The sequence below is a fragment of the Micrasema longulum genome, unplaced genomic scaffold (assembly GCF_059751315.1).
Source record: "Micrasema longulum isolate JH-2025_06_02 unplaced genomic scaffold, ASM5975131v1 h1tg000023l, whole genome shotgun sequence".
Taxonomy (NCBI): Eukaryota; Metazoa; Arthropoda; class Insecta; order Trichoptera; family Brachycentridae; genus Micrasema; species Micrasema longulum.
Genome location: NW_028277231.1, coordinates 343,484 through 361,516, shown reverse-complemented (window position 1 = coordinate 361,516; position 18,033 = coordinate 343,484). Strand labels below are relative to the sequence as shown.

Genomic DNA, 18,033 nt, shown 5'->3' with positions numbered 1-18,033 from the left:
AATCTTTATTCTAGGCAAATAAGCATCGATTGAAACAAAAAATGTCACACAAATCGACAATATTTTATCTATTTTATTTGATCATTATTACGTTATTTCCCCATTATCTCTGAACTTGTAACTTTGAGATGTCTTACTAATGACCTAATTGATTAATGTCCATATTTATCCTTTTAAGACTTTCACAAATACGAGGGGGCGCCCAAAAGACACCAACAATTATTTTACAAAAAAAAAACCTTTGATAATCTTTAAAGTATTCTCCATTGGAGTTAATGGACTTGTAAAATATTCTATGCTGTAATCATTTTTTAAATTTATTTTCCGTGATGTTTGACAGCGCCTCCTTCGTTTTTTCTTCATCTTGGCAACGTCGGCAAAACGCTATCCTTTCGCGTACTTTTTCATTTAAGGGAATAAAATGAAGTCTCAGTGGGCCAGATCGGGAGAATATTGAGGGGGAGGGGTAAGGCACAGCGGTCCTACAATTTTTGGTCAAAAATTGGCACACAGAGAGGGCTGTGTGAGAGCAAATGAAAATTCTCATTTACAAATGTTCACTAAAAATTCGCTGCACCGAACTTCACGTCACTCCAAATAGCTCCACAACTTGTTTGGTGGTCTGTCGTCTTTTGGATTTGGAAAATTTTAACGACATGTACGTCAGTTCTGGTCGATATATGTCCAGAACGGGGTTGGTCATTTATTGAAATTTCACCTCTTAAAATCGGAAAACCACTCAAACGCTCAAGTTTTCCCCAAAGCATCATGTTTGCAGGCCGTTGTTAATATTTCGAGAGTTTCTGTACCAGTTTTTCCGAGCAGGAAGCCTCCACGGCCATCCATCGCAAAAATGACGAGGACATAAAAAAACTGTCACAAAAAAATCAAAACAACCGACGGAATCTTTTCCAGCGACGACATCTATCATCACGACTGAGAAAAGGTAGCTCTGCACGATGCTGCTGGCAGAACCCCGTACTACAATAACTCCGCCCACCACAACATTAGTCGGGTTTATTTTGGGTAACAGTAGTACCCTACATACAAGGATTATTTTTTCATTTTTTTTTTCAAGGTTGATTGATTGGTTGTTGAGAATGATGAAAACAAAGAAAAGAAAAAAAAACTTTGCAGTCCTCCCGTAGAACAGTGAATCCTTGTGAAAATACATATTTATTTTTTGAAATTTTCGTTTCACGTAAAAATATGTGTAATAGTTACGTAATTTGTTTAATTTTCAGGTCCACAATTGGACAGTGGAACAGACTACAGAATGGCTGGAGAAGAGTGTGGAACTTCCCCAATACACTAAGGTCTTCATTGATCACAAGGTCACTGGAGCCACACTTCCGAGGTATGTCAATATTACTTGTTAACTAAAATAACGCCAAAGAGTTTTTTTTTAAATGTTTTCCTATGAGCGCTATGATTTTTTCAAAGTTTTGTATTTTTGAAATTAATCCGCATGTGGACGTCTCAAGTTCTCTTCCGCTTCTTCTCGGCCAGTTTTGCCGATCGGTCCGTTGACGGTAAGTAAACCAGAATTCTTCCACAACTCTATTATCATTGGTTGATTCATATAACTAGTGGCATCGATCGAATTAGTTCGTTTTTATTGAAATATTTATATTTTTTTATTTGTGCATTTTTTAGAAACTTTGCCGCACAATTTGATGCTCTATATTTTACCGCGCGCAAGAAAAAAAAATTTGTATGCAATTTGCCGCGGTTCCTCATTGCTTCAAAAGTGGTTTATTGGGACTTACATAAGTATATGTTTTTTTGTAAAAAAACGCTGTAAATATGTTGATTTTAGTGAAGTTAAAGAGCTGAAACCTTTATTGTTGTGAAGAGATTTATCTGATTGAAATATTTCACACACTAGGCAACGCCTGATAATAATTTTCCAATTTTAAGCTTCTTCTTGGACCAGTTGGGTTTACTACAGCAAACTCCAGGTCATAAGCCCTGTAATTGCCTAGACTTCCATATTCCCTTTACTAAAATGTTCTCCATCCCTGTTCTAATTTGTTAATCTTAATGACTCCCTAGGGGGTGAAATTCAGTATTTTGTCTACAAACATTTAGACAAACTTACATTTAGACTACTTACTTATGAATAATATTGTAAAAAAACAAAGTTGTTTTATTATTATTATTTATTTAATATATACGCCCAGTGGGCAATTGAAAATTATAAAGGAAATTAGAAGGACACAATGGTGTGGAAGCGGGAGAGAGGTGTTTATAATTGAATTTGATTCAGTGATCGTATGAAAGACGACAACTTGTTATCAAATAAATCAATACTGGTATGTTTGTTGGCAGACATAAGCATTCTGGGCATAGGGGAATAAAAACCATAGTTAGTTATATGGTTATCGGTATGAAAGAGTAAGTTTTGTCTGAGGTTTCTAGTTGGGATATTTAATTTTATTGAGCTCAGTAGTTCAGGCGCATCAAAGAGTGAGTTAAGAATTTTAAATAGGATTAGAAGGTCGGAATTGTTATCTATATATTATTAAAATGAATAACCACAAACTTAGTGCTTCAAATAGAAATTTGATGTATTTTTTTTTTGTTTCAGAATGGCAGTGCACAATATGCAGTACTTGAGTGGAATCCTCGGGATAAAAGACCCCATCCACAAGCAAAAGATCGCCCTCAAAGCTATGGACGTTGTTCTCTTTGGCCCTCCTAAAGGTGAGTCTATTAATGGATTTTATTTGTTTAATTTTAGCTCACACGGGTAGTTTTTATGATTTTCAGCGAGCAGCTTAAAGTTGATATGCTTAAATCTGTCTGGCTTAAAATGATGATGAAAATGGAAATATTTGGGTAAAATATCGTCGTCCATCTTTCAAAAAGGCGTATCTCGTTTTTTTGTCGATATTGAGTTTTTTTTGTATTTATTTTTATGTAAGAAAGGTAAACATGAACAGAAAATATAAAATAAAACCCACGAAACTGCGAAACCGGCTTGTCAGCAAGTTTCTTATTTTTCCTTTACAATGGAAAAAGTTAAAGAAATTATACAACTAAATGTTATTTAATATTTGTGTTTAATCACTTACTGACTTTTCTATGTCTTCCGGTTTCGAGACGTACCCGTCTCTTCGTCAGGACACAAATTAAACCAACCTGCAAAACCCACTATCACCTTCACCATAGTTGTTGCACAAAAATTAAAAACTAACCCGACATGCATTTTAATAAGCAATTTAATATACAAGTTATGCAACAATTGAGTATAAAATCACATCCCTTCATATTTAGTCCATGTGCTTATTAAAATGCATGTCGTGTTGTTTTTTTTATTTTTGTGCAACAAGTATGATAAATATAGTGGGTTTTGCATGTCGGTTCAATTGGTGTCCTGACGAAGAGACGGGTACGTCTCGAAACCGGTAGACATAGAAAACTCAGTAAGTGGTCATACACAAATATTTAATAACATTTAGTAAAATGTTTGACCTCAAAGTCAATGCTTAAAAATTAATTAAAAATTTAAAAAGTAATACAAACATTATTTAGAACTAAAACCATTCCTAATTTTTACACAAAATGTATTTATAAAAATTTGAATAGGTGACTAATAACAAAAGTAAAGCCTTGTTACATATTATCCATTTAATTATTTTTTTCTTAAAAGTTTTGTCAACATTTTCTTTTAAGATCTCCTTACGAATCTTATTGAAAATTTTAGGAATTGTATAATGAAGTGTTCTTTGGCCATACTGGTTTAAAAACCTCGGTACAGACAAGCCTTGAATTGCCGTGCTAGCCTCGTATTATGTGTTTGTTATATAAGGATATATCCCTATTCTGGTAGTTACTATCAAATCGATATCTAGTAACAAATTTGAGCCATAGAATAGCATTTACGGACAGGCACCCTTGCTTTTTAAAAAGTTCGGGTACCTCTTCCTTATCAAGTATTTGCCTAATGAATATTTTAATAAAAAATAAGTTATAATTATGTTTTAAATGGGCATCATACTGTCTTAAAATAACAATAAAAACCTGGCAAAATACAGTAAGATTATTTTTAAATGCGAAAATTTTCCAAGCAGATTCTTAAAAAGTCGTCTCAAAAATAATAAAATTCGATATACGCCTCTTTGAAAGATGGACGACGTTAAAAGAACGCTAAATATTTTTTTTGCTTAAAAAAATAATTTTTCAAACGAAGTCTTAAGTTGTTTAAAATATTATTCTTCTCTGAAACAGAACAATGTATGTAATGTAATGTATTATAAAATATGTTATGTTTTATGTCCTCTCATTACTCGTATGTGTACATTTCCATATTGCTTCCACTCACCACGATTTTAAACATGCAGAAGATGTGTTATTAAAGTTATGCACACAATATAATACTCGGCTATTAGCAAAATGTAACTGTTTATTCCCGAGCGTGTTTTTTCTGCATTTTTTATGTTCATACTCAATTATTATAACTTAACTAGCTAACATAATCATAATACATACATAAAGCTGTCTCTCGCCAGTCTGACTAGTGATGGCGATTATTGCTAATTGAATTTATGTGTAAATTTTATTAGCTTAGCATGTGAAATGCTATTGCTATTCTAAATTTTATATTATTATTATTATATTTGAATAATTTGTACGCCGCTTTTGTGAAAATCACCTCAAGGGCGCTGTTTAATAAATAAATATCCCAGCACGTCTTGCAGCTACAGAGCGGATGGACGGTTGGGATTCTAGTTCCTCGTCTCCAATTATGGTATATTACAATTATGATATATATGAGCTAGATTACAGCACGTCTTGCAGCTACAGAGCGCATGGACAGTAAGAAATCTAGCCCCCATTTATTTATTTTTTATTTGACAATGAAGTTTAGAGTTTTAGCGATATTTTAAAATTCAATCAAGTGATGCAGCTACTGAGCGGATGGAGTGTTGGGATTCTAGACCCCATTTACAAAATTAAGGTTGTAGATAGCTGATAACATTTACCTATTGAAGCTAGATTACCAATCGTCTTGCAGCTACAAAGCGCACGGACGAGTGAAATTCTAGCAACTTAAAATTATCAATTTACAAAAATAAACATTGAGCATAATAGTAAATTTCTCAAGTACTCATGCTTAAAAGTAAACAATAAAAAAACTAAACAGATAAAGCACCGTTTCAACACTAAAAAAATATCCGCAGGGCAGCTTTCATAGATTGTGAGTAGTTACTGTCGCACGTGTAGCTAACAGGCTGTTTGCTGATTCCTGGAAGATGGTTGATGCCCACGTGTAGTTAGCAGGGAAGGGATGATGCCTATTGTTCCAATGACATCCATTTCGGTCTGTATTATTTCGTTTTACAATGGGTACGCAAAATTCCCGCTCAATATTGAAAATATTCAGGACCTTTTTTCAAGATCGTTGTTTTAGGTCTTACAGTATTCGGTTAGTTTTACAAATGTCTTGTTTTCTCTTTCACTTAGTTACGTTAATGTTAAGTTAAATGGTCGATAGTGATTATTGTGTCGACAAAATGTTTCGTTTTTTTTTTCATTTAGTCAGTTTTGACGAAAACGCAACGATAATTTGACTTAAAACGTTTTTTAGTGAAACTGGCTGGCCTTTAGTATTTTCAAAAATGCGTTTTCAGGATCTTTAAGAATAAAGGAAGTTCAGTGATTTTTTTTATTTTTTTTATTTGACAATAGACTATCAAACTAAGCCAAAATTTAAAAACAAAGTATCGTTTTATCAGCTCTTTACATAGTGCCCTGCTAAGGCTAAAAGTCGTATCTGCTGAATTGCAGATTTTACATTAGATTTCTGCTTTATGCTTTGCCGATCTGATTTTTTAATATTTTGGTTTAGTGAGTATGTGAGGCTATCGAATATCTATTACAAAAATGAAAAAAAGGTGGTGAGTTGGCTCTCCGGAAACCGGAAATCTATCACAACACTCATTGGTTGATTCGGGAAATTTGTGGCGTAGTTCGAGGTAGTTCATTTTTATAAAAATCTTTTTTTCCCTGTGTTTTGAAATATTTCTCTGTATAATTAAAAAATCTAATTTAATGGTTAATCCAACTATCCGGGTTTCTGCATATCTAAAATTAATATCTGCTAATAAATGTGAAATAAAAAAATATTTGTAAATAGTTAGCGTGTGATAGTTACTCGTGATGTAACAAATAACCGCTCCGATCGTTTTTACCAGCGTGTTGGAAATATAAACCGTACTATATATTATTTTGCTCAAGGTTCAGGTCACAGGAACATCACTTCGCGTAACCCGAATCAGAATGAATATTACTAATGATCGAATTGTTAATTCTTTACCGATAGTTCGGTAAATATCTAATGTATACATTGATTGAAATTTCGAATTAAAATTTTCTAAATCCCACGAGAAATAAATTATGCAACTTACGTAAAAACACACCAGAATGCCTTTTCTATATGCATCTTTGTTGCTATTGAAGACATTTAATTCCAAAATCATTCCATAATCCAAGACAAAATAAGTTAACTAATATTCTAAATGCATTGAAACTGCATCAAAGTAATTAAATTTTCACTGTAATTCAGTTAAACTTTGGGAATAATTCGAATCGTTAAAATAGCCATTTTGTACGAACATTTGTAAGCGCACGGCACGGCACGGCGCGGCGGTCGCGAAATTCTAAAATATATAAAAAATCAAAATCATTTATTTTTCAGTACAGAGTGAGACTTGGAAGTGGGATGAAGTTTGTTGAAATTGTGTTTTTTTTTGTTTTTTCTTAAAACAAATTACATTTAAATTCGAAAACAAATCGTATAAGTGAAGTCGAGGCAACAGTTCGTCTCGATAAATAACTAATAATATTTTTTATTTATTTATTTTTTTACCTATTCGACTAACTACACAATTGTTTAAACGTGTTTCAGGTTTTCGAAATGGGGAAAAGAACATTATGGCCACCCAGTTCATATAAATTGTAACAGTAATGATATTTTGTTTTTTGGCAACAATGCAATGTAATGAGCCAAATATTATTTATTCATTTCATCATTATGTATATATATATATATATTCACCACAACAGGCCAGTAGGTCCAATCACAGTGGTTAATTACATCACAAAAAACTCAGGCTTGAGAAAAATTGCATTTAATTTTTGTGTTCTTACCGGGAATCGAAGCCGAAACCTTCCGTGTGTGAGTGAAGCGTCTTGACCACTATACCACGGAGGCCGCCTAGCCGCCGTTATGCATTTATTTTTATTTTTTCAAATGTTATTCGCCAAAAAACCTTGTAAAATGTATTCCTCGGCACGGGATATTATAACCAAATCATGTATATTTTTCATTGAGATAGAATCTACCTCACTTAAATATATTTATTTATACATTCAGACTTCATTACTTTGTCGCCATTTTTTTAAATGTCAGTTATTTAAAAAAAAAAAAACATTAGTTTGAGATTTTAAACGTTTAAAAATGTTTATCTTTGTACGTCCAATTAAGTCAAATTTACCCCATGCAATTCTGCCAGTGTTTGCCCCAAGCTTCTCAACGTTGAGTCATACTTGGCCTGAGCGAAAAAGTATGTACGTTAAATACCTAAAGCGTTTAGTCCGTTTCGGTGGTATCGCGGCCTTAATCAATTTTATTTTTAACTTTTATTAAAATTAGCAAGTGAACTTCCTATGTATATCGTGAATTAACGATGAATTATCCATGCTAATGCTTGTTTTGTCATCACCAGTTTCGAGAGGATTGGATCACGACAATATTATACCTGTGTTAAGTGTAGTGGCAGATAAAACACTAAATAACAATGCTAAGCACCGCCGTTCATTCCATGTGATTTATCATTGCAGGCGCGATAGTCGCTCAGTTTCCCCACATCCGCAAACCGCGGCGGTCTTCCGGCCGAATCCGCCATTTTGACATTTGTTCAAATTTCAAACGGTGCGGTGTCGCGCGCTCGGTGGCCCGAACATATCCGAATTACTATATTATGACATTGGTGATTCGCGAAAAGCGGCCTTATGTAATTTTCACGCACATTAGATTCAGGTGCATATCACGCGCAAATAAGATGATATTTGTGTGAAGTTAGTTTAGTGTTTTTTTAGATTGCCGCCAAATCCGCCATTTTGACATTAGTTGAGGTATCAAACTGTGTTCCGCGTTCTGAAGGAAAATTAAATAACGTATAAAAAGTGGTATTAGTGATTTGCAAAATCCGGTCGGTAAAAATACTAATTGTGTGAAGTCAGTATGTCAAATGGTTTTTCTTCGTTAGCCTTTCGTGTCTGAAGTTAGGCACTACTGTTTGCCCGCGTTTTTCCGACACCGATCTACATATTCCTCGATGATTTTCCCATCGTCATTTTTTTATAAAATAAACACGAGCCCGTGAAACCAAACTCGATTATTTTCATTTATTTAATTATTGTAACCTTGTATAATTTTTATTCCGTTTTCAAACAGTTTTATACATCGTTTGGTGTTTAATCATCGGTGTGGCCATGTATGAAGCAAAGAGTCGTCGCATGCAAAAAATAAAAATCCCCTGCGATAATATCCATAATTGCACCCTAGGGGTGGTATTCTGAATGCAAAAGCGCGCGTAGATTACTCACTTTTGACGCGTAAATACACGCTAACAGAGCGACCTCTTCCGCGAGCGAGCAATTCCGTTCAGAATACCAGCCCTGGGCTGCTTTTATAACGTGGTATAACGCGTATTCAGTACGTAAATACTCGCTATGACGCGCTATGAAACCGTTCAGGGCCCCGATTACAATGGGAAGTTAACATTTATCTTCAATTTTATCTACAAAGTAAAATTAAGTTTTCTGTATGAAAAGCAGAATATGCATACAATTTTTTCTTCTAAACATGTTCAATTATAGGTTACCGACGAAGCACTTTAAATGTTCATGCAAATATACTCATTTTCGTACACAAATATCGGTTTTTCTTTATAGACAGTCGAAGATAACTCTGCTAACTTCCCGTTGTATTCGGGGCCCAGGAACAATAAAATGTTAAAGTTGGTCATTTTAAATATTTTAGTATTCGCCCGGGGTTCTTTATCCGGCCCTGTCGCGTAATAGTTCAAAGCCAGTTGTGCTTAGGTAAAATTGTATTTTTTTACGACCAAACATTGCAATTGTCATCAAATATCATTACTGCTGTTATTGCAAAAACTAGTGGTATTGTTATATAACCATTTATATTACTTGGGAAAAAAATAACCTTCTGTTTTCGAATAACAAACAACCAGTTTTTTTCTACCTTCTGCGAGTCTTCTTCGTAGCGTCGTACATCAAAAACTAAATTACAAAAAATATTTTTAGTCGTCACAAAATATTCTGGACTGCTGGACTGAACTGAACTGACTGCCTGAACTGAACTTGTTGGGCTGACTGACTGGCGTTGCCACGCCCTGTGGACTCTTTATAGGCCACGTTCCTTTGTGGTTCATTTCTTCATGCTAGGGACGATGTTATTGTACTGCAGAACGATGCTCCCGATTTAATGTGCAATACTGTTGAAGTTGCACTATATGTTGTATTGGATTCTATAGAAAATGATGACATTGCTTTCTACGGTTATCGCACTATTTCAGGTGAAATGTTTTAGCACGTGTGTGTCATCGATTATGGACTATGAACCTTACAGGCGTAATAAATTTAAATTCTGGGGGTAAAAAGGAAACGCAGTCTGATTTTTCTTCATGTAAACGTATTCCCGTATTTTCTCCCGGGATTATGGCACTAGAGATGTGCTTTGTTTACACAGTATAGATATTTACTATTGTCGCGCCTCTATCGTTTCGTTTTTTTTGATAAATTGTTTCTTATGGGAGCTAGGTCCATCCAAAAACTCAAAAAAGCACCCAGTTTTATCTGCCGTCTTCGGACGTACGGAATACACATATTGTAAATAATTTAAAAAAAACGAATAAGGTACCGACACAGAAAAATTCATTCTGATATTTAAAAAAAAAAAATCGATTTAATTTTAGGGTGCGGAAAACGGGATTGTTCGGCCTCGTGATGTAGTGGTCAGCGCATTTGCCTACCATGCAAGAAGTCTTGAGTTCGATTCCCGACATAGTTGACATGTAGTATTTATTTAAAAAGGTGCATTTTGTATGCTGATGATGCCGTACTTCTTGCGAACAACAAAGAGGAACTGCAACTCTTGTTAACAAAAGTCAACGATGTATGCGAGGGAAGCGATTTGCTGATGAATGTCGATAAATCGAGTGTGATGGTTTTAGGAAGAAATGTGAAATCACAGTGAATGATGGCGTTATAATAAAACAGGTAGAGGAATTTGTGTATCTGGGAAGTATGTTTTCTAGGGATAGAATGACTGAGAAAGATATTGAAAGGAGGGTGAGTTCCGGGAACAGAGTGAACGGTTCACTGAAATCAACCTTGGAAAATGAATGTTTGTCGCAAGAGGCAAAATTAGCAGTTCACAATGGAGTCCTGGTCCTGACTCTGATGTATGGGCTTGGAAAAACAGGGATGAAAGTAGGCTGAATTCTGTCGAAATGCTATCTCTCAAGCGAACGTGTGGTAAAACTATGTACGATAGATACACAAATGTCAAGATCCGTATATTATGTAGGGCTGAGATAGGCACTATCGACAAAATCAAGAAAGGAGCTCTGCGCTGGTTTGCACATGAAGAGCGAATGGACAGCGAAAGGACGGCTAAAATATTTACAATGCGAATGTTGATGGATGTTCAAATAGAGGAAGACCGAGAAAGACATGGCATGGCCAAATACAACAAATACTTGAAGATGGATAAGTCAAAAGAGTCAGAATAATCGGCGCGCGTGCAGGAGAAGATGTATGAATGTAGAGGAAGCGAGATATGTATGCAAAGATAGAGTAATTTTGCGTTATATCCTCTCTGCCTACTCTTTCGGGGAAAAGGCGTGATGGTTTTGCTGTTGTTGTTTTTACACTAGAATATTTCGTAATTCCAGGACTAATACCCGAAGCGTAAGACTGATCATCTTACCTTCATGTCACAAAAATGATCAAGATACATTGTGATTGGTGTACCAATGCACCATTAGATGCGGAAAGGGAATCATGAATGATGATAAAAACAGGAGAGCGAAACATTGATTTTAGTTAGGCATAATCAGTCCAACGTGCGGTGGTCTTTTTTTGCACAGTATCAGGGAGGCATTAACTATGTTCAGATACATATTTATACAATTCTCTTACACTGAATATCATCTTAAAGAATGCATTAAACAGTTTTGGAGCTTTAAAAAAATAGTGTCTTTGCGAGTCTTAATCTACAATATGGAATTTTTAGCACACTATTAAATATCTGCACTAACACTTTATTTATTTGGTAAAAACAAAAAAGGAAAACGTACCCATGCGATTGTGCCGGTGGTTTGGTGACGACGCGCTACGGCTTCCGCGATAATGAAGTGCTACGTTTACATTCGTGATGACGTGCTACGTCTGCGTTCGTGATGGAGTGCTACGTTTACATTCGCGATGAAGTGCTGCTCTTGCGCCCGTCCCGATGAAGTGTTATGGCAACTTGCATAGTGAAGTGTTGAGTGGAACTCTCGAGATACGTGATGAATCGCCATGATGTGCCTGTTCGATCGCAAAGGGGCCACGGAAGACTGTTAGTACCTCTTTTACCTATTTTATTTTTAGCGAAATTATTATTTTTAGTATCTGCATAGGACGAATCTGTTCGCTTGTCAAAGCAGCTCACAGCTAAAACCGCAAAGAAAAAAAACATTTTATAGGTGTACATTTATAATGTAGATACAGTCCATTCAAATCTTTAATAATCTTTGTATATGTGTGCGTATCAAAAAGTTTTCATGTATATCATTTAAATGTTCGTGTTTTCACAAACAAAACATGTATGTTTTCTTGGTTCACCGACAGGTACTTACACATTAACACCGGCTTATTAAACATTTGAACGCACTGTACTTTATGTACGCGTTGTTTTATAACGATAATTTAAAAAACCAATGTAATTCTATCTCTTTTGTGTAATTCTATAATTAAAGATATATGCATTTGAAATTGCATCGACGAATACCTTCAAATTGTATGTTTTCTAGAATGTATATTTGTTGAATTACCTTCTAAAATTAAATATAATAAATAATCATGAAAATTTAACGTTCAAGGACATTCCATCCAAAGTGGGAAATTGACCTTGATTTTGAATTTCCATTTATCATCTCTAATTAAATAATGACATATAGCTAAACGTCTTTCAAAATAATAAATAATGACTTTTCTGTATATTGGATTTATACTTCATTCAAACATAAGTGTTTAATATTACACGCTTTATAACACATAAAAAAAACTGTAATTAATATTGAGTAGTTCGGCTTAAATTCGTCTTCAAATGCACAAAGGTGAGATTTTCCAGTGTCCCACCAGTTGCATTCATTAAAATAATAATTACGCAGAACATAGTCACTATTTGGCTTTTTCTTAAAGCAGTATAATAAAATGGTTTTTTATCTTGTTTTAAAAAATATTTCACTATTGTATGAATTCTGATGACATAGTTACAACTTAAAGTTTTTTCCAATTCTGGAATCAAATGTCCCACTCTGTCCCGCCACAATGAAATGTCCCTTCAACAACAATTATTCATGCACATTAGAGTGGGACGATGATGTATGAAGTTTTTTTTTTTAGATATCAAAGTGAAAGGGGTCTAAAAAGTTGTCTTTTGGATTGCATTGAACGTAAAAATTATTTATAAAAATATTCCATACTACTTTTGGCCTTCAACAGAAGTCTTAAGTTTATAACTGTCTGAACATTTTTTAATTATCTATATTGATAAAATTATTTTTTTGTTCGTAAAGATATAACTTAATCACATTACGAATTCGAACACGTTTTAAAACTACCGAAATGCAAAAAAAATACACTCCGCGGAACTGATTCCGTTGAGCGCCTGACTAAAATTGACGAAAACAATGGCACATTAAAACAATGCTACCCATTTTTTACTAAACAAAGTGCAACTCGCGCCTTTGGATTTAGGGCAAAAAATTGACTTTTTCGAAAACTTCAAGCTCTGGTTGAGAGCCAAAAGTAGTATCAAATATTTTTTTATATATTTTTTGCGTCCCGAGTAATCCAAAAGACAACTTTTTAGACCCCTTTCATTTCAAAATTCGGAAAAAAAAATTATCGGCCCACCCTAATGCACATGTGTTTGTTTATTTACGTTCCTATTTTATTTACGAAAACCTGAATCTGAAAACGCAAGATAATGCAACCATATCGAACTTAAACTGAAAACCTAAACCAATACAGCAAAACCCCATGTTTACGATAACTGAAAATGCGATTTGACGTTACTGAAAAACCCGTGCTTACGCTAAAGCTAGGGTTTCCTAGGATAGCGGTGCCCGTATCTTAACGGCCGTAGTGAACGGTGATGCGGTAGGCAGCCGTCGTAGTAGTCGATAGAGAGTGGTTTTATTTTTAACGGTGTTATCAACACCATTTTTATAGGAAACCACTTTCTAGTCACCGTTACGACGGCTGTCAACCGTATCACTGTTCACTACGGCCGTTAAAATACGGGCACCGCTGTCCTAGGAAACCCTAGCTTAACTGAAAATGCGATTTGACGCTACTAAAAACCCGTGCTTACGCTAACTGAAAATGCGATTTGTCGCTACTAAAAACCCGTGCTTACGCTAACTGAAAGTGCGATTTGACGCTACTAAAAACCCGTGCTTACGCCAACTGAAAGTGCGATTTGACGTTACTGAAAAACCCGTGCTTACGCTAACTGAAACTGCGATTTGACGTTACTGAAAAACCCGTGCTTACGATAGCTGAAAATGCGATTTGACGTTACTGAAAAACCCGTGCTTACGCTAACTGAAAATGCGATTTGACGCTACTAAAAACCCGTGCTTACGCTAACTGAAAGTGCGATTTGACGTTACTGAAAAACCCGTGCTTACGCTAACTGAAAGTGCGATTTGACGTTACTGAAAAACCCGTGCTTACGCTAACTGAAAGTGCGATTTGACGTTACTGAAAAACCCGTGCTTACGCTAACTGAAAATGCGATTTGACGCTACTAAAAACCCGTGCTTACGCTAACTGAAAGTGCGATTTGACGTTACTGAAAAACCCGTGCTTACGCTAACTGAAAGTGCGATTTGACGTTACTGAAAAACCCGTGCTTACGCTAACTGAAAGTGCGATTTGACGTTACTGAAAAACCCGTGCTTACGCTAACTGAAAATGCGATTTGACGCTACTAAAAAGGCAACTGGAAATAACGTGTTTACACTCACTGAAAGCACACTTTTACGCTACCTGAAAATCAAGTTAATGTAACTAAAAATCCAGTGTTAACGCTTATTAAAAAAGCAACTGAAAACAACGTGTTTACACTAACTGATAAAATAGGCTTTACTAAGAGAATGGTGAACTGAAATCTACTTTGGCAAATGTTTAACGCAGGAGGCAAAACTAGCAGTACACAACGGAGTTCTAGTGCCAACTTTAATGTGTGGGAGCGAAGTATGGAATTGGAAAAATAATTATGAATGTAGGTTAAATGCTGTCGAAATGCGATCCCCCAGGTGAATGTGTGGTAAAACGATGTATGATATGTGCACAAATGCCTAGATTTGTAAACTTTGTAAGGCTGAGATATGCATTATCGACAGGATCAAGAAAGGGGTGCTGTGCTGGTTTGGACATGTAGAGGGAATGGACGGCGAAAGAACAGCTAAAAAAATCTACGATGCGAATGTTGATGGATGCAGAAAACGAGGAAGACCGAGAAAGACATGGCACGAGCAAGTCCATCAAGTACTTAAAGATGGACATGTCAAAAGTAGGAATAATCGGGGTGCGTGCGCGAGAAGATGTATGAATGTAGAGGAATCGAGGTCTATATGCAAAGACAGAGTGATATGGCGTTCTATCTTCTCTGCCTACCCCTACGAGGAAACGGCGTGATGTTTTGTTTGTTTCTAGTATGGTCTTTCCATTTTTGGTTTTGGTCTGTTTATACACCTAGATATTTAATTTTATCTGTTGTAGCTAGTACCGAGCATGTTAAGTTGCAGTTAGCTTTATTAAATAAAAAAAGTAAAATGTTATGAAATTATAAAAATGCATAGCAACCAACATAATATTTGATGTGACGATGTGTGAGCTGTGTCTGCTGTGTCAGCGGTGTCAGCTGTGAACTGCGTTTTCCTTTCACTAGAATTATCGCGAATGCGTGAAACACGAAACGAAAAGGCGGACTGTAAATGAAAAGCGATTTTCATTCAATTTTGTAATTGGGAAATATTTGAAGAAAGGATAGGAACATGGAATGGATACCTACCTTTAATGTGAATGTTCTTGAATTTCGGGCACTGGATGACAAAATGCACTATATAAAATGTAACAATGTTTTTAACGACGCGCGACGAATCCAACCACTTTTTATCCGATTTTATGTGAAGTCAAAAATCTTGTTTGGTTTTTGTTCTAAATCCGAATCTTCTACTTTTGAATTTCTTCTATCTTGATGTTAGGTAGGTACCATAAGGATGGGTCAAAGGAAGAATGAGAACGAAAGGTAATCGGCCAGTAGCTCAATCACAAATAACTATCGACGTGCTTAAAAACATGCTAAGCATTTGAGCGATCACAATGAACAATAATGAACATGCTAAGTTATCGCAGACATTAGTCAACGCGTGTGTAATCTCTTAAGTCAACGCTCGTGCCGGTTTGTTTTTTTTTGTTTTCCTCGTAAATAAATACAGTTCACTGGCGAAAAATCGGCGTTTACTATAAAAAAGAATACAATATTTTGCATTTGCAAAATACTAAGGAGTATCTAAAACAAAAAATAATAATATAACTAGAAATGCTAATAAATCTTATTTAATAAGTACACACGTACAACTTATTTTTTATTGCATTGTATCCTGTATAAAAAAAATATAAAAAAATATGTATTACAACTTAATGTATAAATCTATTTTGTGTAATTCTATAATTGAAGATATATGCACGTAAAATTGTATCGACAAATGCTTTCAAATTGTTTGTTTTCTAGTATGTATCTTTGTTGAATTACCTAATAAAATAAAATAAAATTACTAAATACAATGTCAAAAAAAGAAGAAAAAAAACGTACATTGAAATAGCCACTCCGTATCATTGCACACGTAAAAAAAAAAAAATTACAGTAATAATAAATTAATAAAAAAGTAAAAAAAGAAAAAGGTTTTTTTTACTCGGACTTAAAAATCCTTTCGCCGGCGGATCCATACGGATTATTATTATTAGAGTCCACGGTAAGCTATGCTAAAAACGTCAACAATCCCCTTCAAAAAATCATTTTAGTAAATGATTTCGCTGGCCGTTTTTTATTACTTTTGAACGCTCTTCTATTCTAAATTTGTTGCAACAGAGAGGGAAAACATTTTTGAGAAGGGAATATGGAAGTCTAGGCATTTTCAGTGTTTATTTATTATATTGGGTAAACAAACAGTATGTACATAAATAATGACAATTGACTGATCTGTACCGCAATCGCAAATAACTATCGACGTACTTAAACAACATGCTAATTATTTGAGCGATCACAATGAACAATAATGAACATGCTTAAGTTATCGCAGTCATAAGTCAACACGTGTGTAATCTCTAAGTCAACGCTCGTGTCGGTTTGTTTTTTTTTGTTTTTCTCGTAAATAAATATAGTTCACTGGCGAAAAATCGGCGTTTACTATAAAATATAATACAATATATTGCATTTGCAAAATAGTAAGGAGTATCTAATACAAATAAGTGAAAATTAAATTACAATTACTATGGTGACTGCTGTTCTTGACATCTAGCTTGCCAAACGCCGGCTGAAAGCAATAAATAGCGTGATAAATGATAAATAAATAAATATAAAAGCAGTTTTGGATTAGAACTAAATACTAAAAAAATGCAAAATAATGTCATTTCATAGAACAAAACAACTGATTTCCTTAGGGTACCTAATAGAAAACGCCAAAATTGATGTAATTAAGTCCATCAGAGATTTAGGAGTTGTTTTGGACTATAAACTGACATACAGCGAGCATATAGATAATACAGTAAATAAATCACTGAAATTACTCGGCATCATTAACAGAATATCCTCTTATTTTACTAATATCCGTATAATCAAAACTCTTTATTGCTCAACTGTTCGCCCTCTTCTAGAATATCCTCCGTGGTCTGGTCTCCATTCTACGTCAATCGCATAAATCACATTGAGTCAGTCCAACATCGCTTGCTTCGTAAAGTAGCGTGGATGCTTGGACTAGAGAGAGGTAATTATTCTCATGCTGATATAGAGTCATTATTAAATATTTCTAGTCTACAAAAACGTAGAACTAATATTGACTCCATATATATGTTCGGCATACTAAATGGTATAATCGATGTTCCATCATTACTGGGACAAGTAAAATTCCATATTCCGACTCATAGGTTGAGAAACAATGAAGCACTGTTTGTCGATCAGCATAGAACAAACTATGGCCTTAATTCTCCAATGACCCGTCTTTGTCGTATTGTTAACTCAAGACAAGATCTGGACTTTTTTGGTTTAAGTTTACAACGGTTTAAACGAGCACTAAATAAATAGTCCAGATCTTGTCTTGATGTCCCTTATGTTTGTCAAAGCTTCTTTTCTTTTTTAAAAAATGTTTTTAACAATTCTTTTATTGTAATATTTAAACCCTATACATGGTATACATGGGCAGTGTCCGTTAATAAATAATAATAATATTTTCCATATTTATCCCGGTGAAATTCAAATATGTGATTGCGCAGCAGGATTATACGTCGCGAAACGTAAATATTTTTACATTTAATATTAGCTCGCAACCCGCCTAGGAATTGCTGGAGCAACTTTTAAAATGATGCGTGTTGTCTTGAACTCTAGTCTATATTCGGTCAAAACGAAATGCCGATTATTCAACTCTTGTATAATGCCAGTTC

The 18,033-nt window shown here is 34.8% G+C and overlaps 1 protein-coding gene across 2 annotated transcripts in view; it reads left to right on the top strand.

Moving 5' to 3' along the window:
- The window catches only part of Stim (stromal interaction molecule), a 96,790-nt gene that overhangs the window by 39,792 nt on the left and 38,965 nt on the right, over positions 1–18,033 (top strand). The window contains exons 4-5 of one of the 2 annotated variants that reach the window (XM_088243534.1): positions 1,245–1,357; positions 2,591–2,706. In XM_088243534.1, coding sequence (XP_088099660.1) covers positions 1,245–1,357; positions 2,591–2,706 — 229 coding nt within the window. Of the gene's footprint in view, positions 1–1,244; positions 1,358–2,590; positions 2,708–18,033 lie in introns of both variants that reach the window. The other variant, XM_088243543.1, reaches the window with a different exon arrangement.